The sequence below is a fragment of the Serinus canaria genome, chromosome 1A (genome assembly GCF_022539315.1).
Source record: "Serinus canaria isolate serCan28SL12 chromosome 1A, serCan2020, whole genome shotgun sequence".
Classification (NCBI taxonomy): Eukaryota; Metazoa; Chordata; class Aves; order Passeriformes; family Fringillidae; genus Serinus; species Serinus canaria.
In genome coordinates this window covers 57,537,378-57,560,599 of record NC_066314.1, presented here as the reverse complement: position 1 = coordinate 57,560,599, position 23,222 = coordinate 57,537,378, and the positions used below count along the sequence as shown (strand labels likewise).

Genomic DNA, 23,222 nt, shown 5'->3' with positions numbered 1-23,222 from the left:
GTGTATATATATAAATATGGGGGGGGGGGAGAGATTATTTTAAAAGCTGTCAGCAGTCCTGCTGCTATGCTAAATCCAGAAAAAATTAAATGAAAGCAAGAAGCACAGGGGGTTCTTATTTTGATTTTGTTGCACTGATTAAACTCCAGTGGCTTCAGTGAACTACTTCATGAGAAAGAAAAAAAGAGCAGCATCCAGCCTAATTTTTTTGTATGTTGCTATGAGCACACTGAGGAGCTATGTATCACTTCAAATTGTTGTCAGGCTGATAAATATTCTAAATAAACAGAGCAGAAGAATCTGTGTTTTGACATGCAAAAAATCCCTGCAAAATAAAACCCTCAAATCTCTGCCACACTGAATTTTGTGCTGCTCATCAGTGCCTTGCCCCTGATTTCTGCAGAGTTCATCAAGAATAGCTTTTTCAAAGTGAACTTACCCAAAGCATAAACCAAACCAAGGAAAAGGTTTTGTCACCCTTAGAGATGTCCTGGTTAATAGTAATTTCACTCCTACAAGTATAAAGCATCTGATGCCTGCTCAGAACTGAATACAAACATGGATGCTAACTGGACATTTATTTTCTAAATAGAAATCTCATTTTCACTCATTAGATGAGAGTCTTCATTATAGTCTAAATATTAATCCTTTGATTCTTATAAAACATAAGTTTTTTTATTTTTCCCCTGTAGAGTTCAGTATTATGCAAAACAAACTGTTCTGTTTAACAAACTACTGATTATTATTAATCCTGGTACTTCTCTCTGAGTTAAAAATACGCAAAACTGATGATCTTTATTTCTATATTGGGATTCTAGATTTTAGTAAATGTAGAAATGTGATAGAAAACCACTTGAGAGAGAGTGAGACTCTCTGCTTTTTTTCAAAACCTCAGCTTAGATGCAGTGTCAGAAATTGCTCTTTAGGACCCTTTAATCCCGTCCTGTTGTCCTGTCAGTTCCTCCAGTTTTCCATGTTCGCTGCTCCTATAACAGCAGAGTGCCTTTTTTTTGACTCCTATGGGTGAAGAGAGAATGAAGCTCCAACTTAAAAGCTAAAAACAAAGAATCACAGGTTGGAAGGGACCTTAAGGCTCATCCACTCCACTCCTCTGCCATGGGCAGGGACACCTGCCACTATCCCAGGTTGCTCAGAGCCCCATCCAACCCGGTCTTGGACACTTCCAGGGATGAGGCAGGCACAGCTGCTCTGGACAATCTGTGCTAGGGCCTCACCACCCTCACAGGGAACAATTTTTTCCTGATATCCAATCTAAACCTACTCGTGTCAGTGTGAAGCCATTCCCTTTGTCCTGTCTGCAGTTTCTGATGAAGAGCCCTTCTTCAGCTTCCTTGTAGCCCCTTCAGATATTGGATACATGACATGTTAATTTTTATATAATAAAATACCACACCACCTGGCAGTTTGTCTGCTGTGCTTGGACCGGATGGTGTTAGCAAGAGATTCCCTGTCTCTGCTGGAATCTTGGATGCTCCAGGTCTCTAAATCAGTAACGTAACATCAGTTTCTCATTTCATACAAGGGATTCCCTTTTTTGTTTGTTTTCATCATTGATGCAAACTTCAGGTGGTTCAGACCCCAAAAGGTTTGGTTTGTGTTATTGTTTTTCAAAAGTGGATCTCCTTTCCAGTAGAACCCAAGCTGGAAAAATCTGACTTGTACTTACAGACAGCAGTTTACTGACAAAGCAATATTTGAAGCTAAGGAATTTTTCCCAATGTCTCCCAGGTTTCTAGGAGCCACTTTGGCATTCAGGCTGGGTGTGACAGATGGTTCCTTTTGCCCCTGTCTTCCCCTCGTGAGCGCGAGGGCCGCGGTTATCTCGTGATGTAGAAGCGGGGGCTTGGGTACCTCCTGGCCTCCATCATAGCATGGGGATCATCAGGGTTCACCACATCATTCTGGTTGATCCTCACAGGCTCCCTGGGCATGTGGGGAAAGTCTGCTGGCTGCTGCTGCAGAGAGCCAAACACCGGGGTCTTCCTCTGCGGGACCAAGATCTGGTGAGGATCTACAGGATCAACATTGGCGCTCCTGGTGTGTCTGTGGGGCTCAGGGGTGTTGAATCGAAACAGAGGGATCTCATTCTTCCTGGACAAGAACTGGGAGTATGGTGGTGGATTCATACCCGGGGAGAAGGCTTGTTTAACTCTGCCTAAGCTCACCAAGAAGTGGTGTTTGGGGGATTGGTACACATCGTACCCATTTTCCAGTGTCCTGTGGTTGAACACGCAGTCCTCTTGGCTGAAGTAATGCTGAGGGGAAAAATTAGGACACTTGTGAGCAGAGGAGTCTGGTGAATTGCAAATACTGGTTGAAGAGGGAAAGAAGGGTGAGATCTTGCAGCAGGTGAATTTCTTATCTCTCAGGTCTGTCTGACCCAAATGCAGATCAGAGTTGTATGTCCATGCTTTCAGCAAAGGAATTTTAATGATAAACGCTGTTTTCTTCCAGAGGGTCCCCACTCGTGGCTCTGTCATACAGATTGGTCCCTCACTGGGTCTAATTTCTATAATACGGAAAAATAGGGGGTTTGGTGGTGGTGGTGGTGGGTTTTTGGTTGATTGGTTGGTTTCATGGTGGTTGTTTTTTTTTTTTTTTTTTTTGGTCCTCATTTACCCAGGCAGGATCTCAGATTATTTTTGTCAGCTCTACAACTTCATACAATCAAAGGAGAGAGCAAAGTTTGACCTTTGTCAGATCTTCTCTAACACTTCCACCTCTACCTGCAGCTACCCAGGCTTGCCCTGGCTGGGGAAATGGACACCACAGCAGCAGAATGCACTGGCCATTCAGCCTCAAGGCTTAGGAAAGGTCACTCACCGAGCCAAATATGTTTCCTTTCATGTCCATGCACAGGTAGCGTCCACTCTTCACACCTGTGATTATTACTGAGCCAGCACCTTCAGACCTGATCATCAGGGCACCTGTTCAGAACAACAAAAACATCAAATCCATGTCAACAATGCATTTACAGATCCACAGATGCTCTGGCTGGAAGTGACCTCTAGGAGTTCAAACCAACCTCCCACATGACCTGGGATTGTTGCCCACCCTAAATCAGGTTTGCTGTGGCTTTCGGAAACTGCCAGGATGGAGGGAACCTCTCTGGGTGCCCTGTTCCAATGTGGCACTAACCTCCCAAAGACAACTTTTTTTTCCCCTCTGAAGTCCCAGACTGTGGTCTGAGGACATTGCTCTCAGTTCTGCCTTTGCCCACATCCAGGGGGAGTTTGTCCCACTCATCTTTGTGACTGCCCTGTGGTATTTTTTCAGTGGTGCCCAGCAGTGGCACCAGTGGAATGGGCAGGAACTGATACTCAGGTGGAAGTTCCACCTGGACAGGAGGCAGAACTTCTGTCCTGTGCAGTGACTGAGAACTGAACAGATTGTCCAGAGAGGGTGTGGAGAGTCTCCTCACTGGGGATATTCCAAAACCATCTGGACACAATCCTGTGCCCTGTGCTCTAGGATGGCCTTGCTAGAGCAGGGAGGTAGGACCCTGTGGTGCCTTCCAACCTCAACCAGTCTGTGATTCTATCAATACATTGCCCTTAACATCTGTTTTGCTGGACTAAAACCACAACAGATCGTGATCAGGCCCCCCTGAAAACCCTGTGGTCTGTGCCAGACCAACTCCACCTTCTACTCATCCAACACGATCTGGGGTCTGGGGTTGCTGTTGTGCTCCAAGAGCAATGTCACTGGTACCAGGTAAAGTGGGAAAAACAATTTTGCTTGATCTGCTCCTTGCATCTGACTCAGTGCCTGTTGCCTTTTCCCACCCAGGAGATCTGTGCACACCCAGGCCATACCACCCTGGTGAAGAACTTGGCACTTCCCATTGTCTGGTGGCACCCTCCCTCTCAATATCCCTTTTGTTGTCTGATTTCCATCTTTCCTGCTCCACCATTCCAAATCCTGCTATGCTTGTTTCATGGCATATATGGGAAAATGTGATATTTTGCTGTCGGTTGTTCTCTAAAATCCCACACTGGTTCTTGACCAGCATAACTAAAATGAGTTTCATAAAATCTTTTAATATGTAGGAAGAATAACAAGATAGTGTTGGCATTTCTGTGAGTGTTGCATTATCAATTTCTTAAAAAAATAGCAGAATGTGATCCTTTTTCCTCATTAATTAAATTATAACTTTAAAAACCATCATTATTTACTTATGTAAAAGCTTCACTACCTAGGCTTAGATTTTTAACTGAGTGTATAAAATATATGTAGTAATAATAATAACAACAACCTAATTTTATGATGCATAGCTTGCGATTTGAATGCTGCTAAGAGAGAAGTATTTTTGAAATGCTATAAAAGAACCCTTAAGTCTTAAACCCGTCCCATATTTGTCTACTAACTAAAGAGTTTGGGCCAAGTATTTAGCAAAGGAAGAAGAATAAACTATTCTGTGTTGAAATAGAATAATAAAATATATAATTAAATAAACTCTGAAGACACAGTTTGAGAACCTTTTAATGATATTAGGGTATAGTTTCTTCTCATGAACCCCAAAGGCTCAACACTTCTTTTATGCCAGTCTGATCTTCCACAGTTTCCTCCTTTTTAACTGATCTTTGCATGCCCATGTACTGTGAACACTGAAACTTAACTTTTAGTAGTTCTCAGCCCTCCACCCCAAAATACAGATTTTGTGGATGCCATCAGTTTGCCAGCACTGCTCTGGCAAGTTCCCTCAGTGCAGTTCCTTTGGTAGCACCACCAGTGGGAAGCAGCTATTTTGGGGATATCATTATCAACCTCTAATAGGAGCTTCCTCCAGAAACTGGGGGTAAAATCATGAAGTGAAGGATAATTCAGGTGTTTTTTCCATGCAGGGTATTACAGGAGCCATAGGACTTTAGTTGTCCTAGGGAAGGAATGAAATTCCCTATCCACTAGATTTCTTTGGAGTGATTTTATTGTTGAACAAAAGGTGAATTATGATGATGTGTATTTTCCATCCCATGGCTGTGCTCCTCTGCCTGCCTGCCTAATGAGAAGAGGGGATTTTCTATAGGTGGTGAGGAAGTAAAAAATCTCATTGTCCCTCCCCTGCTCCCATGGAGTAGGAAGCCACTTACTGTAGATGGTTTGATGAGGAGCGCCGTCGATGTAGCCATCAGCATTAATCTGGAGGTGGAAGCTGCTCCTCTCGGTGTCGGTGTAGAGGTGCGTCAGGTGGTCTCCATTGCCCCAGCTGGGACTCAGCAGTGGAGAGGAGTTGGGAAGGGCAAGGGAAGCCTTCAGGCTGCAGAGTAGCAGGAGCAGGGAGCTGCAGGGAATGCCCTGGGGAATGGCTCGCTGCTCCATGGTGGGTCAGCGTCTGCTCCTTGCCTCCCCTCGTACCTGGAGTGCGAATCCTCAGACAGGATCCCTTCTTCTCTGCAGAGGCTTATAAAGGGCAGCAATATGACATCACACAGGAAAACCTTCTCCACATCCTTGATTTTTGGCAAAGCAACATTTTAAGTGTCCCGAAACCTCAAGGGAAGGATCTCTGGCTAAGGTGTGTGGGGGAAAAATGTAAGGTTTCTAAAGACAGCTCACGAAAGCTAATCATATGTTCAAATGTTATCTACAACCCTGTGACATCTGAAAGCTTCCCACGCCTCTACTGTTGGATCCAGGAAGGGCAATCCACTGCACTTGAACTGAAGGGAATGACCCTTCGGACCTGAATTATCTTTCTTTTTTGCCAGATGTGTTTATTCAGACTCCCACCTCCCCTCACCGTTTCCAAGCTGCATTCTGATTTAGTGGAAACATCAAATACAGCTAAAATTTTGTTGCAAATGTACCAAAAGTTAGTATTAAGTTGTCCTGAGCCTGATTCCCCCTTCATTATGGTCTAAGTTCCACACCAAGCCTGTTGGGCTGATATTTGTGTCACTCCATTCAGGTGAAGAGAACTTGATATGAACAGAGGCTTCTTCAAATAAACTGTCACTTTTCTTTCTTCTATTTCCTTCTGAGTCACACAAATAATCTAAAGTTGGCCAAAACCAGCTGAAAATAATGTGTAAAACACTTAAATGCTGGATGTGTGCTCCTGCATTGCACACCTGGCTGGCAGTTTGTAAAAAATGTTCCAAGATACAAGACCTGCTTTTCAGGTGTCCTGCCAGTGTTGTGGGTCTTTACAAACAAATTTTCTGATTTAAAAAAATATGGTTCCATTTATTACATGAAAACGCTGTACTAATGGGACACTGTATATGGGTGAATCAATGATAGGAGTGATAGGTTCCAAAACTGGACTGTATTAAGGTTCCTTTCAAAATTTAATATAAACTTGACAAAAGTACCAAACAATAAATGAATATTTCCTGAGGATTTTAACTGTAGCAGTGTTAGGTTCAGTTTGAGTCTCTAGCTGGACACAGCATGAAAAATTCTTAGTTTCATTAACAAGCTGTGGAGCTGTACCATCAGCATATAATGGATTGATAACATTAATGGATTGATACAACTGTAACCCCCTGCAAAAATGGATCTGATTTAGGTTTTTTTATTGTTTAAAATTAGTAAAAGCCTGCCAAATTCTGCTGCCACACCTGTGTAAATCCAAAGACTTGCGTCAGAGTATATTCACCTGTGTAAATGACAGCACTTTTTAGCCAAAGTGTATAAGGGTCAGATCTCAAACTGAGCAGGCTGACAAAGCTGGCTGCACTGAAAGAGAATCCAGGCCTCAGATGTTTTAGTGCTTATAACATCTGAAATGCTTTAAATGAAAAGGTAGCTTAGAATGAGAGTTAGTTTTTCATTTTTCATCTTTTTTTTCTTTTCTTTTTTTTTTTTTTTAAGAAATATCTCTATTTGCTGTTGAAATGATCCACCCGTATTTTTCACTCTGATCTTATAACAAATGTTTGCGTTTTTTGGTTGGTTGGTTGGTGGGTTGGTTGGTTAGTTGGTTGTTCTGTTTTTTTTTTTTCTTTGCCCCCTTGATTAGGCTCCTATGGAAATGTGGATATTGATACCTCAGTTGCAGAAGTGTCTCAGAGAGGCACTGTGCCCTCTTGCAATAGTCTGTCATTCTTTTGTGACTGCAGTTTTTCCGGTTTGATGTTTCATATTCATTATGACATTTTGCTGTGCTTGCCAGCATGCACTGATCTGATCTTTCTCCAGTGCCTTGGTGGCACAGAAAACATTCTCAGATGTATGAAACATTTATTCAATCTCATTTAAGCACATGCCAGTTGTGAGCATCTGTTTATCTTTTTATAATAATAAGACAAGCAAAGGTTACGTTTAGAAGGTTAAATTGTTTAGCATCTAAAGTTGCCCGCAGCGTCAAGAAAACACCAGACTTTACTAAGTTCTGTTTTATCTGCTGGGCTAAAGTGAATTATTAAGTCCCTGCTTGTGAGAATAATACAAATTCTGCTTTTTCATAGACTTTTTTGCTTTAAACCTATAAATGCCCTCTTCATGTGGATTGTTGTGGGTTTTTGGTTTTTTTTTCAGTCCTTGTCTTTTTTTATTTCTGGCTGATCCATTTATTCCTTCTGTGTCTATTTCTCTTATCCTCTACCCATTTAGCTGTTGATGGGGTAGCCAGGTGTATGAAAGCTGCTTTACTCCTTCAGCTAAGTCTGTTAAAATACAAGTGAGGACAATCTTTTTTGTCTTGCACGTTTTGCTGATGCATCAGCAATAACAATATTTCTGCAACTTATACCACAGGAGTTGGTATTGATTTTTCAGATTTCTATATTGCTCTGTGGTGTTTGATGAGTTGAGATGGCTTTTCTCAGTTCTCAGCTAAGAAATTGCTGATAATTAACAGAAATTGCTTGTTGTAGGGAGAAATAAAAGGAAAAGAAATGGGACTGAATCACAACCATTTCACATTGTCACATTTTCCACTTCTCACTGCAGGGGTGCTGCACTGCCAGTGTCAGGTGCCACAGCCGTGCAGGGCACTCGTTAGATGTATCCTGTAAAGGGAGCTTGGAGACAGCCTGGAGGAGCTGCCACCTATTGTCAATGTCAGGAACCAAAGTAAAGTGAGGAAATCCTCACTCCAGAGCAAAAGATTAAAGGAAAATATGGATAAGACAGACCCCAGCTTTCAGGATTAAATTTATTCGAGATAATCATTGAGCTAGGGGGGAAGTGTCCCTGCCCAAAGCAGGGGGTTGAAACAAGATGATTTTTGTGGTCCCTTTCAACCCAAATCATTCTGTGATTCTGTGATTGATGCTCCAGCCCTTAGTGAGTCTCTCCTCTCTCCCTGCCATGCCTTTGTCCCAGGCCTGCTCCTGTTGCCTCCTGTTCCTTGCTCCAGAGGCAGGTCAGCTCAGGTTTAGCCCAGTATTCTGGGCACTCAGCTGGCCCAGGTGCCTCAGCTGGAGCACAGATGACACTCAGACCTCCCTGGTATCATCATTTAATTGCAAATGGTACACAGAAGGAGCTGAGGGTCACAGGAGCTCTGACTTTCCCCCATTTTGACTGCTTTGAGTTTCAGCTTTAGGTCATTTTGCAGTCCAGACTTACCACCTCAACTCTGTAAAACGCTCAGCAGCTAAATATCATTCCTTGTGCTGCTTTCTTTTACTGCTTATCCCCTCAGTTTTAGAGAGGACTCACAAAGAAAAGGCAAGCTTTTTTTACAACAGATTGAAGTTACTAGAAAGGACTTGCAGTTATCTTTTGGAAGGGCTTTGTGAACAATCAGAAAAAAAAAAATTCTACTCAATCTAATGGATTTGCCTTCTGGGATTCTCCTACGAGTGAAACTACATGTCCCTTCACAGTGCTGGAGTTCCTTTCATCACGTAGGAGCACCTGTAGCACTCTTGCCTAATAAAGCATATTGACTTATATGTAAACAGGTGGGTGGCTTGCCCTTTTGCAGCATTCTGTGCCATCTGAGTGCCTGTGCTCTTGCTCTCTGCTGCTCAGCTCGCACAGGAGTTTGGGTTGATAGATTTGAAACTACTTCTGCTTTTAATAATTTCCTTTGCACTGCATCTCTTCAAAAGAGATCACAGAAATCAGGGGCCTGTCCCTCTGCCCCTGCTTCCTTAAAATCACTGTTACAAGTGGCTCTGGGACAATGACACCCCCAGCACTGGAAGCACAAGGGTGGAGTGCCTCTCCAGCAGTTATTCTAGGAATACTGACGCACTGAGCCAAGGGAATGTACAGTGGATGCTGTGTGTGTGTGTGTGTGAGCAGTTGCCTTTGCCACAGACTTCACCCAGTGTTGTTAAACACATCCTGAGTGACCTTATTTGGAGGCCCCATTCTTGTCACACTGCCCACGACTAAAGAAAACATCCTGGCTCAGCTCACCTACGTGAACAAGATGAGGTAAGCACAGCCCACTGGGTTCGGGACCACAGTGTGTACCAGCAGTTTCTGCAGTGTGCCTGCTCTAATGAACTGAAATGAAGGGCCTCATTCCTCCTCCAGCTGAAATCCTTGGCACAGCTCCCAGGCAAAGCAGAACCAGTCCCTAAAAGGTTTTGTTTTCTGAACAGAGAGTGTTTCTGTCATTTTAAGGGGTCTGAGTTTTCTTAGGTGTTGTGGGAGAGAGGATGGGTGCAATTAGTGGTGAGAGCTGCTGATACCCTCAATTTCAAAAAAAAATTGTAGAATCACAGAATGGCCTGTGATTCTAAAGATAATTTCATTCCAACCCTCTGCCATGGGCAGGGACACCTGCCACTATCCCAGCTTGCTCAGAGCCCCATCCAGCCTGACCTTGGACACAGCCACAGCTTCTCTGGGCAACCTGTGCCAGGGCCTCACCACCCTCACAGGGAACAATTTCTTCCTCATATCCCATATAACCTTGCACTTCTGTCAGTGTGAAGCCATTCCCCTGTCCTGTCGCTCCAGGCCCTTGTCAAGAGTCTCTCTCCACCTTTCCTGTAGGCTCCTCTCAGGTCTGGAAGGTTGAAAAATGTTCTGGTTTGATGTTGAGGCTTGGAAGACCTGAAGTTTATCTGGATTCTGAAATCTGCCCTGTGCACACCCAGTCCTGCTGACCTGCCTGCCCAGGCAGTGTGTCTTGTCTGAGTAAGTGACTCTTTTCTCCTGGTGTGCTTGCTTCCAGGTGCAGAGGAATCCTGGCGACACAGATACACAGCCTCAACAAGAAAGTCACTTCAGTCATCCATCTCCTATGGTAATACGCTGCAAGGTGCCTAAAAGCAGGCTGGTGGTTTTATTTTGGGAAAATTCTTTGGTTTATGTAAAGTTTCTTATTACCCAACATTGGGAAAAAGGCTTGGACTAGGAACATCTAGGAGCCCCTTCTGATCTAAGTATTTCTAGGATTCAACAACATCTGCCAGGACATTAATTGTCAGTTTCCAATAAACTAAATGGACATTTTTCCCTTGTTAGGCAGAAGACAAGGATCGATAATAAACTTTGTTGTAACAATTTTAAACTTACTCCAATCTCTTGGTTTCACGTTTCACTCAGATCTGTCTCCTTTAAGAAGAGATAAAAAAGGCTTAGGTTAAAGAAATTAGGAATGGAAAATGAAAAGTGGGAGAGGGGAATGCAGTGAAACAAGAAGACAAAATATGCAGACGTCATCATCAGCCAAGGGCACTTTTAGTGTGGGACAGTAACAACACAGCATGTTACTGATATGGTAAGAGCTGCCTCAGTGGAATTGCAGGTGCTGCTCTTTAGCTCTGGGACTTCTATTTTTCTGCAATCTCAGAAATGAAAACTTCATTGGAGAAATCTTTGCTTTCTGTAAGTTTTAAGAGTAATTTTTTAACACAAAAGCCTAAATAATAAATGAAGACAGTCATGACTGAACATTGTCCTTGTACTCAGGGTTTCTAATACAGGGAAAATAGAAAGATTCCCTAAGCCACTGCAAGACCAGTCTGGGATTCTGGAGTCCTTTAAAGAAACATGGAGATCAAAGTTTGTAAGGGGCAGGGCAAGACAAGTAACAGGGACTTCATTTTTTCAGCTAAACTCTGTTAGCTCATCTTTGCTCACAAGCTGGGTTCTGTTTTCTGAGGTATTTCCATGACAGGGAGCACATTGAGGAGAGTTTATGAGACTGAACAGAAATCTGGCAAAAATATGTCTTGAACTCTGCCCCTGATTCAGATTTTCTTTCACAAAATGTCTTGTCAGGTAGATGTGCAGCTACTTTTTTTTTTTTTCAGTGTAGACACAATAGTTCTTCATGTTGCTTTCTCAGCCTGTCAGATTGCTGGTGAGGAAGATCTTGAGAGTCACATTGTGCAAAGGTTCATCAGCTGCTGGGACGCTGATCCTGCACCTGGGCCCTATTGATCTTTGGCCATTTTCACAGCTGTCACAAGCTGGTGCCATGCCAGGGCTGGTTGGGAAATGCATTCTCTTTCAAATAAGTCAATCAGACTGTTTTTGTCATCTTTATTGAAGTTCTGGACTCTTATCAACCTGCTCAGTACTCCAAAAGCAGAAGGATTTCTTCACTGACAATTCTTTCAAAACTTAGAAATGCAACTTAATAACTTTTTTTTTTTAATCTTCTTTATTATCCTTTCCATTATGCCAAATGAACTTTCTTACATGCAGGGGCTGGTTAGCCCATCTGCCTACCCTGAACATGACTATGTCTCTTTGGCACTGGTGTCACTTCTTGACCCTTTGCTCCATTCCTCTCACAGTCTCCACTTCTGGTGGAAGAATGGAAATGAATTCAAGGCACCGCCTTCATGACCAGCTGATGACCATTTCAGCATGAACTGAGGTTGTGCAGAATGCAAACATACATAAGAAATGTCACACACAAGAAATTCCAATCACCCAGGTGGCCTGTGGACCTGCATGTTGATTGTTATAGGGGTGTAGGGAAAAAATTCCATTGGAGATTAGCTTTTTATTTTGAAATCTGCAAGTTTCTCTTTAAAAAGTGCAAACACATCTGCAGATTTGCTCAAGACTTACAGAAAGTGACACACAGACATACCCCATACGTATCCACTTTCCTATAGTTTCTATTTCTGTAGTTACTGCCTTTACAAAATCATTGTCATCATAGAATCATAGAGTGGTTTGGGTTGGGGGAGACACCTCACAGCCCATCTCATTCCAACCCCCCTGCCACAGGCAGGGGGCACCTACCACTATCCCAGCTTGCTCAGAGCCCCATCCAACCTGGCCTTGGACACTTCCAGGGATGGGGCAGCCACAGCTTCTCTGGTCAGCCTGTGCCAGGGCCTCACCACTCTCACAGAGAATAATTTCTTTCCAATATCCAATCTATACCTACTCTCAGTGACTTTGAAGTCATTCCACCTGTGTTTTGACCCTGGGTTAAATGTAAACTGGTTTGTCCCTTACTGGATCACTGAGGTAGTTAAAGTTCTCCTGATCTCACTGAGTGACACCTATGCTGTTTAGCATAATTCCCTTCTTTGGGTTTTTGCATAATTTTGTTTTATTGCCTCTTCAGTAGGCTAGAAGATTTGTGTTGGACCAGTGAGTCCTGGGCTCAGGTCATAGGCAAAGTAACTCCAGGAAGAAAGCAAAGCTCTGGCCACCTGAAATGAGTCAGGATGGATCATTTTTCATTAAAAAAAAGGAAAGGAAGCTCTTCTCCAGAGTGCCCTGAAACAAATATAATTATAAACTCTGTTGATTTAGATATCATCCCTAATGATTTCTTGTTTGACGTAAGTTGGTGTAGTTTCATTGTCCTTGGAGAAGCTATTCTGGAGCTGTCAGCTATGGTTCATGAAAGCTTACAATAAGATTGTGAGTTGTAAACAATTAATTGTGAGGGCAAAAAAATTAGTCCTAATCAAGGCATTTTGGTCCACACCCTGTGACAAAAAATAACCAACAATTATATGTGCTTATGAGATCCAGGATTGAATGATGTGTTCAAATCTCATGATCCAAGGACACAGCTCGTTCCGCTCATCTGGACTTATTGGCCCCTTGGATTTTGGCCAAACACTTTTCAGCAGTGTATGGCTTCCAAAACAAACATGCTTTTGGACTGAGCAGGAAGCAGAGCTTGGCTAGAGAGAAAAAAGAAATCTCTGCTTGTGGCTGCATACTTGGTTGTTTTTTTCAATATTTTTTTTTCTCCAATGACAGCAGTTTCCTTAGCCAGGATTGCTCACTGCAGTTCACTGCAATTCCTGTTTGCATTACATGTATCAAACCTAGAGATTCCCAGTGTTTTATCTCACCCTGAGTCTCCTCTTCAGTTGTCCAGCAGCTGGAAGAGATTCTTACTTCCTTCTTTAATCTTGGGTTCTGATGAGGAAACCAAATGTCCTCTTGGCTTCTGCAAGTCATTGTGATTCCTAACATGAAGCACAAGAGTTTGCAGTTGGACCATTTTCTGAAGGAATAAAGTCACCTGTAGTTAAATACTTGGGACCTAATTGTCTCCTCCATTGCTCAAATTGATGCAGAGCAGGGTGGCTTCAGCAAATGCCAAAAGTAAAACAAACAATAAAAAACACCCCAAAAGACAAATGCAAAAGAGATGTGGGGCTGTTTATTTCCTTTTACAAGCATATCTTTAATTAGATGGCCAATACTTATTCCAGGTTCCTCAGAGCCCTGTCCAACGTGGCCTTGGACACTACCAGGGATCCAGGGGCAGCCACAGCTTCTCTGGGCAACCTGTGCCAGGGCCTCACCACCCTCACAGGGAACAATTTCTTCCTTATATCCAATCTAAAACCTCCCCTCTGCCAGTGTGAAGCCATTGCCCCCTGTCCTGTCACTCCAGGCCCTTGTCAAGAGTCTCTCTCCATCTTTCCTGTGGGCTCCCTGCAGGTACTGGAAGGGCACAATGAGGTCACCCCAAAGCCTTCTCCTTTCCAGGCTGAACAATCCCAATTCCCTCAGCCTTTCCTCCCAGCAGAGCTGCTCCATCCCTCTGATCCCCTTGGTGTCCCTGCTCTGGCCTGGCTCCAGCAGCTCCCTGTCCTTCCTGTGCTGGGCCCAGGGCTGGATGCAGCCCTGCAGGGAGGCTCAGCAGGTTGGGGCAGAGGGGCAGAATCCCCCTGCCCTGCTGCCCACACTGGGGGCTCAGCCCAGCACAGGGGAGGAGGGTTCTGGATCCCAGGACTGGCACTGGTGCTGGCCCTTACTCTGAATGTGGTCTTGGCTGAAGACACACAGTTCATGGACCTGAGCTTTGTGTGCCTGCAGCTGAGCTTATCCTGTATGTGTGAATTATCAGAAAGCCTTCTTTTTTCTTTTATTTTTTTCCCCTTTCCCTTCATAGTACTGAATCATTCAGATGATTTCTGCAGCTATTTGTGTTGGTAAGAGTTAGCTCCAGCGGGAGGGATGCTTTCTGTCAATGCACAGGAATAATGTGTCTTGTGTCAAGACCCTAAAGAAGATGCCAACCCCTCTTAGACTCTAAGCAAAACATGGGCTGCTCTGGTGACCCCCAGCAGATCTCTTTGATTCCCTTTGAGTTGCTATCCAGAGTTTCAACCAGAGCTTAATGAATCATGGAGCTGTTGTAGGGGCTGTTGCAGGAGATGAGTAGATGGGATTCTTCCTCATACATCTTCCCCTAGCTTTGAAGTTGGTCCTGCACTCATCTCGGAGGTTGGATTCAAGCCTTCCAACAGTCCTTTCCCTTTTAAATGTCTCCATGGAAACAGAGATATTATTAAGTTTCAAATTACCTGTGAGGATGCAGAAAATGAGGCAAAACTTAGCAAAATGTTTCCTATTCTTCATAGGGGTATGAGGCTTATCCACCATGTCATGTCCTCAAAATTCCTAGGAGATTTTTCATGCCCCAAGCTAAGAGTACAGAGTGGGAAGGGAGCATGGGAAGTGCCCATGCCTCCCAGGACACCTGGACACTTCCCAGGCAAGAAATCTGAATTACACAAAGGTCTACAAAAATTTGAAGTGTAGTGATGCATACTCTGGTTCTAGAGGTGAATAAAAACTAGGTTTGGAGGAAGAGTTAACACAGTGTTTCTGAATCAAGGAAAAAACCAAATGTTAAGAGGGATTTAGAGTCAAAACACTACCAAAAATGTATAAAATTTTATTTTATGAATACATTAAACTATTGTGCACAGCACATACATATAAAAATAGAAGCAATTTCACAAACAATTGATTGGACAGTTTTATGTTTCTTGCAAATTTACAGTCTCAGTTGTGAGTCCATATTGAGTCAGAACATGAGGTATATTTTAGTGAAAAAAAGTAATCTGAGAACTTTGGCACCATTTTACTGTGCAAAATAAAATCTTGGAATTGAAATAGTGAGGTATACAAATATTACTCTGCTTTTCCACTGTGTGTGTGTCTGTGTCTCTGCATGTCTGGGAAAAAAAAATTATTTAAGAACATGATTCAGTTCCAGCCAAATCTGCTTTCTAACGGGGTGAATTAAGTCTTAGAAAATTATGGGGTTTTCCTGAGGAAGGAGAAACTATAAAAATAGGCATTAACACCACAGGAGAATCCCATGTACAAAATGTGGGCATGCTAGGCTGGTGTGGAGCATTCACAGCAAAGCTTTCAAAGCTCAGCCCATGGCATGACCCCTGTTAATGCACACTTGAGATATGCTTTGAAGTTCCTAATTTAGCCCTGATTTGGGAAATTCCTTTAGTTTCATGAGTTTTCTTTCTATAGTCACATACCCTTCTTTGATTTCAGCTGTGATTTCCGTGTTTATCTGGCTGGCATTGAGGTGTAATGAGATAAAAAACAGTGTGTAAAGAGTAACTCAGCAGAGTGACTGATGGGGCTCTCCAAATGTCCACCCAAACTGCATCCAAAAGGGTCTGCAGTTCCTAAGAACAGTCTCAGCCTAGCAGGCTGTGACCAAACAGATTTATAGAATCACAGAATGACTGAGGTTGGAAAACACCTCCAAGATCATCAAGTCCAACCTTTTACAAATCCCCACCTTGTCAACCAGACCAGAGCCACATCCAGTCATTTCCTGAACACTTCCAGGGATGGTGACTCCACCACCTCTCTGGGCAGCCTGTTCCAATGCCTGACCACCTCTTCAGTGAAGAAATTCTTCCTGATTCAGGTCCAACCTGAACTTCACCTGGCACAGCTTGAGGCCGTTTCTCTCTTGTCCTGACTTCTTGTGACCTGGTCTATGGGTGGTCCTCGCTTGACCAGTGTGTGCAAAATGGAGCCAGTGAGTCTGATTCCCTCCTTTTGTGCCAGTTGTCCCAATGCTTACCAGTCCTGGCAACAATCACTTTCTCTAGGCTGCCCTGGTTTAAGAGGGATCCTGTTATAAGGATGCTGGATTAAGCTGTGATCAGAAACAAATTTGTGTGCCAGCATTTGAACTCTGTTTCCTTCTACATCCCAGGACTCTTCCATACTTCTTCAAACTTCATTTCAAAGACAATTAGGAATATAACACCAGGATACAGGTTGCCAGCTAATGTTTTTCAGCACAGCTCTCTGTACCTCTAGGGACAGAGAGCTGTGCTGAAATCAGGGTATCAGGCCTATGTACTGTCTGATACCCTCAAACTTTTCTTTGACCCACTCTCTCCCCACTCAAAACATCCCAATTTTTCACTTCAAATGCACATTTTTCCAAAGCAAACTGCTGCACACGTTGTGGGTGAACAAAGTGTGTCATCTTGGCTTCTTTCTGAAATACTGCAAGACCAGAAAATGAAGAGCAATTCCTTTCAACTCCCTTCCTTCCAACGCATCCTCCAAAGTATCCCATTCCTGTACTGTGAGCAGCATTCCATTCTTTTTTTTCTCTTCATTTACACTGTGATCATCACTTACATTTGAACCAGATAAATCCAAGTATAAGTCACACTAGAGGCGCTGGAAAACTGTATCTTGTTCACAAAACAATTGCCTTGACAGTTTCTTGGGAATGGTGGCAGTGGGTACATCCTTGTGGGTATGTGCTTTGGGCCAAATCTTCTGCAGTTATAAACTGATAGTTTTCCTGGGCTGATTTACTCCAGCTGAGGATCTGGCCCTGACAGTGTCTCTCATGCATGTCAGAAGGCTCAAATTCATCACGAATAGACAGCCCCTGCAAATAGAATGGCATGTCAAGGCTGGACATAACACCATTTTTGGCTGGACGTGGGAGATAATCTTGCACTCAGATATTCACTTCTGCAGCAGCATGGTCCATCTATGCTGAAAATGCTCATGCTCTGACATTACATTGAATCTAGTTTCAAATTTAGGAGCACGCCACCAATGCAGGAATCCCAAGGCTTCTGGTAACTGACATTTATAGTGACTATTGACTTAGGGCCTCTTAAAATACTCTTTCAAAGGCACAGAGAATGCAGCTTCATTGGTGATCTGCAAAAGGGTTGTCAAAATAGCAAGGCAAGGTTATGTGTCATTTGTACAGCTTCTAGGAGAGCTTTGAAGAGTGTTTCATACAGCTTGCTATGTTCTCTTTGAAACCGATGCTTTGCAAGTGACAGAAATCGGAATTATGGCACAAATTCCTCTGTCCCAACATGGGAAGGTATGCTTGTGTAGCCTCCTTTCTCTGTCCTTCATACCTCAGGGAGGTATGATAGAGAAGAACCAAATATACCTAAGACAGTGAAAATTCAACAGAGATTTCTAAAGTAACCCTTTGCTGGAAGCTTCCATGAATGTCTTATCTTTTTTATAAAATGTATCTCACACACCAGTGCTAGTTCTTAGAGATCAACAACATTCAGGCTAAATGAGATTCAGTGCCTTTAAATATTTCTTTTCTTTTATATAAAGGCAAATGGGCATCTGGAGACTGGCATGACTGATTCATTAAAAGTATGTACTTACATAGATGCACACTCATCCATCCCATGTCTATATATATATACAAATATTAATATTAAAGATGTACACATTTATATTGGAGGTAAGTCTAAACAAAGCTCACAAAATGCCATTCGGAATCCTCAGCTCCAAATCAGTTTTGCATTTGGGACCCATCTGTGATTTATCCTGTGGCCCTTCCCACGGGAAATTGATTGTAGGTCTTCATTTTGCCAACCAGTCCATGTGAGGAGACCCTGGAGAATCCCTTCAGAGGCAGAGGAACTCTGGGAACAGACAGTTTGCTTGTGTAGAAACAGTTGAAGAATTGGCACCTTAGTGATCAGAACAGGTTGAGAACTTTACAGGACAGGACACAGTCTGTAGAGGCAGGTGTAGGCAGATATTCAGATGGAGTAAACTGCCTGAAGCTCTGATGAAGCAAAATCATCTGGTGATTTGGCCCATGATATGTAAACAGTTCACTACAAGAGGTTATTATCTGAGGTAAATAATATTTAGTAAATCACCTATGATTGATTAGATGGTTGCCCACAGCCATTCCATGTCTTCCAAAAACTTCCTTTGCACTCCAGCTTTTTCTCTGTACAGCACCAAAGGAGGCACACAGCCATGTAAAATTTGTACAGAGTAGAAGAGAAGCAGCATTGTAGTACATATGCTATTTGATTAATCTAGTACAAATATTTTTATCCAAATATACACATACATATAGAGATACCTTTTTTTTTTTTTTTTTTTTTTTTTTGCAATGACCAGTATAAATACTTTACCTGGGAGGTTATTCCCCATGTGCAAAATGAAACAGTTTGTCCTGGGATTTAATCTTCTGTTTTGCTGGTGCTCATATTCTTGGTAAGAAGTGGGTCACTGTCATGGCAGGAGAAACCTTGTTCCCTCTCTTCACCCTGCCGTGTTTGCTCAGGGCTATATAAGCACCGCAGTGAACCTTGGATTCATATGCATTGTAGTTATTGGGCAGCAATGTTTCCTTGAACTTGCACTCATCTTGGAAAACAGCCTAAGGAACAGCAAGGGGAGGGGGTAGGGATACAAATCAGGTACAATCAATTTTCCACCAAGGCCCAGGTCATTTTTCTTCCTCGCGTTTTTACACCAGGGCTCGTTGCAGCGTGCGACAGGTGGTGCCGCAGCCACTGCGGCCAACAATAAATCTCCCTCCTCGGTGCTAATTTGGTGTCAGATGAACTCAGATGCCACCTGTCCAGATAATGGACTATGTATTTCCTGTGGCAGATCAAGTTAGTTGATTATAAATCGTGGATTTCTTAATTTTATTTGCAAGTAATAATTTCTGTCAGCTTCACACCCTCTCGCCCAAACAACAGCTTTATTTAAGACCTCCCCTCTGCCAGAAGTTCCATCATTTATAAAAATAATTACATGCTGGCTGTTGAAACCTTCAGAGCTTTTCCAAACAGCAGTGTCCAGGGACAACTGCTTGCTTTAATAAGAGATTTGATTAGCAAGAAATAATTTCTTTCTTAAACCATTAGTAATATTTATTACTAAAATTTAACTAATTTATTACTAAAATTTAACTATGCAGCTGGTTCTAATCTGGGAAAACAGTTTTAATATCCTCCATGTCAAAACAAGAAAATCTAAGGAGGGGGAGATATCTGGGAGAGGAGGTACAGGAGACAAGGACAAGCAGGAGACAAATGCAGAGGAAAATAAAAGAGAAAGCAGAGTAATTCTCTGACTTCAAATGTCTGGCCCAAGAGATTCCACCAATGCAGTTCTATTTGGTCATCTCTGTGATAACACCATCCAAAGCCTGTAAGAGTCTAACTTAAGGCGTTGTGCTGTGCAGGGAAAATGCACATCTCTTACAGTTTTTGAAAGTGTCTTTGAAAATAAAGAAAACTGTATGGGAAAAAAAATCAAAAGGGATTTCTGAAGCCAGACCCTGTGCTTCTTTAGAAAGACCCAGCGAAGTAAAGCAGTTGGACTTGTGGCACTTTTTAGGTGCTTGTGATCACTTATATTGAAAGAATATTCCTGAAATGGGACCTTAAAGTGTCTGTCATTATGAGTGTGAGAAGGAATCAGGTTAGTAATGCCACAGGTCCCTCACTACATTTGGCATTATTTTAAACCACTGCAATGCTTTGTCGAAATTACAGCTGTTCCAATGGAAAGGACTCTGTTGTTCCTTGACAAAAGACAACCAGTGCCATTCATTACTTTGAGATGGGCTGATTTTGCCTATTGCCCAGGGCCAGCCTCTTTCAAATGCACCTCCTCACAAGCACTTTTCCTGCTGGATATTGACCCTGGAGATGTGTTGCTCACATCTCAAAGGTTAAACTGCATTTAGATAGCAAATCATCTCGATGAGATGATGGTGTTTCAGTACGATCTGCATACCACTGCTAATAGTTATTATTTTCTCACCCTTTGCAACTGATCTTACAGAACTGATCATTAAAATAGCCCCAGCCACACATGTTGACCTTGTAGGGTAGACTTCCTATTTATTCTTGATAGTGTGGTTGTTTTTGGTAGGAAGGAGCATGTGGTCATTAAATAGCTATTATTGTGCCTCTCCTACACACAATGCAATGCAGGATGGAATCAATGGAGCTCAGCTTTGCTACAATGTGTTTGCAGCCCTATGACCTTAGAAGAAGCCATCTAATTAATCTGTTCTATTTGCAGAATAGGTTCATTTTCCTAAGGTGTCCCCTGTTCAGTCTTACAGGAAAGCTTTAAAATCCCAGCCCTGTAACAGCCATGCTGCTTGTTGCATTAAATAGCACTGATGACAGCAGGCTGGGCAGGCTCCCTGTAGCAAGAGGGCTATTTTCTCTGCTTGTAATCAGAGATTTCCATAAGGAAAAGACTGAAACAAACAAACCCAAAACAAACTAACCCCAAACAAACAAAGCAAACCAAACCACTTTAAAACCTTTTTGTATAAACTGTGAAAAACTACTTGTACTTACCGTCCCATACAACCTGCCTTTGCTGTTCATTGCAATGAAGAGAGCACTTTTCACACCAAGCAGACTTACAACACCTCTTTCTACAGTGGATATTTCAAAGAGACCTGAAAAACATGAAGTTTAATAGGAGTGTTATCACAGAATCTAGAGCTAATGGAATACAATTCAGATATCTTTTTTTTTTTTTTTTAACCATAACAAACTTGTAATATATTCTTTGTAAGAATTAACTCCCTAATGTAGCAAAATAAATATACACAGAGAAGATCTTGGACTTTCTGTATGTCACAGGCTTTGAAAATAAGTATTCTAGAATTGTAGTCACATTCTGTATAAGCCTTTTGCTCTATCAAACTCTTTTGATCTGCCAAACTCTGGACCTTTTCAACAGGAAAATAATTTTTATGTAATATGCTATACTTACAGAAGGTTTTTTACTGAGCCTTAAAGAAGTGTGGCTTGCATTTTGAAGTCCCACATGACATTGCTGCAAAAGATTTTAGCAACTGCCCTCTACAGGAAACTCAAATCCACATGACTGATGCTTTCCTTACTCTTAGGGCAACAGAACAGCACCCACAAGAATGAACAAACCAGGACCAGCAAACCCCTTCCATGGGACACACTGAGTGTCCCAAAAATACTGGTCAGCTGGGATTCAAGAATCATGCTTTGCCACTCTGGACTCAGCAAAAACCTCCTGATTCAAAAGGCAAATGAGAAGCTGAGGAGCAAGAAAATGCAGCAGATAGTTTTCGACCTGGTTTGTCATTTCTCCTCTGTGCAGCAAAGCAGGTAAAAATAAATTCTATCTAAATTCAAGTAAGCATTTTCTGTGCCACGTTTCAGCCCTGAGGGTTCTCATGTTTATTGATCCCAGAGACTTTAAAAGGCAACAGATGTAGCACATGTTAATAATATCAAGTCACAACATTTGCACTCTGTGAAGGGTAATTACTAGAGTTCACAGCAATTAAGTGACATCTATTCTATTTCATTTCTGGATGCAACTCACTGTATTGGTTTTCATTGTGAACTCCGCTTATCCTTCCGTCTGGGAGGATTTGAAGGTGAAACCCGATGCCCACGTTGCAGTAAAGCCTCCGCTGCCTCTTGATTCCTAGCAAATAGTCACTCTCCCAGTTCACATCTGCCTTCTCCCCTGACATCCCAGCCATGGACCTGGACAGCAGAGATTGCCATCCTCTCTCCAGCAATGTGCCATTAGTTCTGCTTACAACTGGGTGTGTGGCAGCAATCCCGGCTAGCAGACCCAGGAGAAGGAGGGCAGGCAGCGTCCGGTGAGCGCTGGCGTCGCAGGACATAGTGATGAGAAGTCTTTGTGCCGTCGCCATCCCGTTCACCTCCTGGGCACGTGGTCAGAATTAATGGCCCTAAAAATACCGCCCTTCTTGTTTTTCTCCCTTCAGCATGGTGGCAGAGGCTTATTTTTGGAAAGCAAATAGAGCTTGCTGACCTGAAACTAAAGCCTGATAGCAGTTGGGTTGGGAGCAGAGACAGGCCAGCAGGACTCCAACTGGTGGGGACCATGGTTTGTAGATCCTGCTTCCCGCCGGGCAGCCTCCGTTATATTTGATTGAGCCATCTTTATAGTGCAGGGGCTGTCCCTGCCCACATCATCACTCTGACATCAACAGCCTGCCCAAGGTGAGGCTGCCAGGGCTGTAACACAAACCTGCGTCCTCCCTGCCTGCTGAGGTTGGAGTGCTGTCAGCCAAGACTGGAGGCAGGAGTGGGATTTCATTGGCTGTGGGAAGCAAAGGAGTCAAATTGGTCGGGGAATCAGAGGCCTCACAGGCAGCTTCCTTATTTAGAGAAGAAGGTGTAAAAACAGTTCTGAACCTCATCAGTGAGCAATGAGAGATTTGCAGCCACTTCCTTGGTGGCACGATCGGCGGGTGCTTGTCAGGGCACCTCGATACTTGGGGACAATCGGCTTGAGGTGGCCACAGCTCTTTTTGTGCACACCCTGCAAAGCCAAGGCACTTCTTACTGAGCGACCTGCGTACTAACCTCTGTCTGTACCTCTGCAGGGAGTGCTCCTGGCTGGCTAAAGGAGAGGTAAGCCATGCAGCAGCAGGGACAGAAGCCCCAGCTCCTGCAGGTTTTATCCCAGTGGGAATTCTGCTGAGCAGGGCACACAGGCTGGAGCATTAATCTTGCAGAGACACGTAGATGGGAACATTAGGTCTTCCTGTTTTTCACTGAGGTGAGTTCCAGATGATCACATTTACCTGGGGAGGGCGTGTGCCTCCTGCAGGGGGGCAGTAGTGTTTGTAGGAGCAAGACAAGGACTTAGGGGATGTGTAAAAGATGAGGAAAAAGTGAGATGGCCACAGTTTCCCAGTGCTTCACTGTCTCCTTCCCTCAAGCCCAAATATTCACTATTTTTATAAATTATGACCATCTTAATTTGCCTCCCCT

General features: G+C 43.1%; 2 protein-coding genes and 1 long non-coding RNA gene across 3 annotated transcripts; 1 reads left to right on the top strand and 2 right to left on the bottom strand.

Annotated features, from left to right (window-relative positions):
* Positions 1 to 1,838: 1,838 nt before the first annotated feature.
* Positions 1,839 to 5,358, bottom strand: FGF23 (fibroblast growth factor 23). Its single transcript, XM_009094236.4, has 3 exons — positions 5,112 to 5,358; positions 2,845 to 2,948; positions 1,839 to 2,276 (listed from the first exon to the last, which is right to left on the bottom strand). The coding sequence occupies exons 1-3, from the start codon at positions 5,338 to 5,340 to the stop codon at positions 1,839 to 1,841; spliced, it is 771 nt and encodes a 256-aa protein (XP_009092484.1). The 5' UTR covers positions 5,341 to 5,358.
* Positions 1,940 to 10,444, top strand: LOC127061049 (uncharacterized). The gene is made up of 2 exons (XR_007780470.1): positions 1,940 to 2,024; positions 10,106 to 10,444. It is a non-coding gene; the product is annotated as an uncharacterized LOC127061049 (long non-coding RNA).
* Positions 10,445 to 18,649: 8,205 nt separating this feature from the next.
* Positions 18,650 to 22,132, bottom strand: FGF6 (fibroblast growth factor 6). The gene is made up of 3 exons (XM_009094127.3): positions 21,793 to 22,132; positions 20,778 to 20,881; positions 18,650 to 18,826 (listed from the first exon to the last, which is right to left on the bottom strand). Exons 1-3 carry the CDS (start codon positions 22,130 to 22,132, stop codon positions 18,650 to 18,652), a joined length of 621 nt encoding a protein of 206 aa, XP_009092375.1.
* Between the last annotated feature and the right edge of the window lie 1,090 nt (positions 22,133 to 23,222).

Excerpts from the sequence above, each read along its gene's own strand:
- FGF23 (XM_009094236.4), bottom strand. The coding sequence starts at position 5,340 with ATGGAGCAGCGAGCCATTCCCCAGGGCATTCCCTGCAGCTCCCTGCTC. Across the intron at positions 2,949-5,111 it reads TCCTCATCAAACCATCTACA|GTGCCCTGATGATCAGGTCT; the intron begins GTAAGTGGCTTC and ends TGTTCTGAACAG. Across the intron at positions 2,277-2,844 it reads AAGGAAACATATTTGGCTCG|CATTACTTCAGCCAAGAGGA; the intron begins GTGAGTGACCTT and ends TTTTCCCCTCAG.
- FGF6 (XM_009094127.3), bottom strand. The coding sequence starts at position 22,132 with ATGGCGACGGCACAAAGACTTCTCATCACTATGTCCTGCGACGCCAGC. Across the intron at positions 20,882-21,792 it reads TCACAATGAAAACCAATACA|GTCTCTTTGAAATATCCACT; the intron begins GTGAGTTGCATC and ends CATGTTTTTCAG. Across the intron at positions 18,827-20,777 it reads AAGGCAGGTTGTATGGGACG|GCTGTTTTCCAAGATGAGTG; the intron begins GTAAGTACAAGT and ends GCTGTTCCTTAG.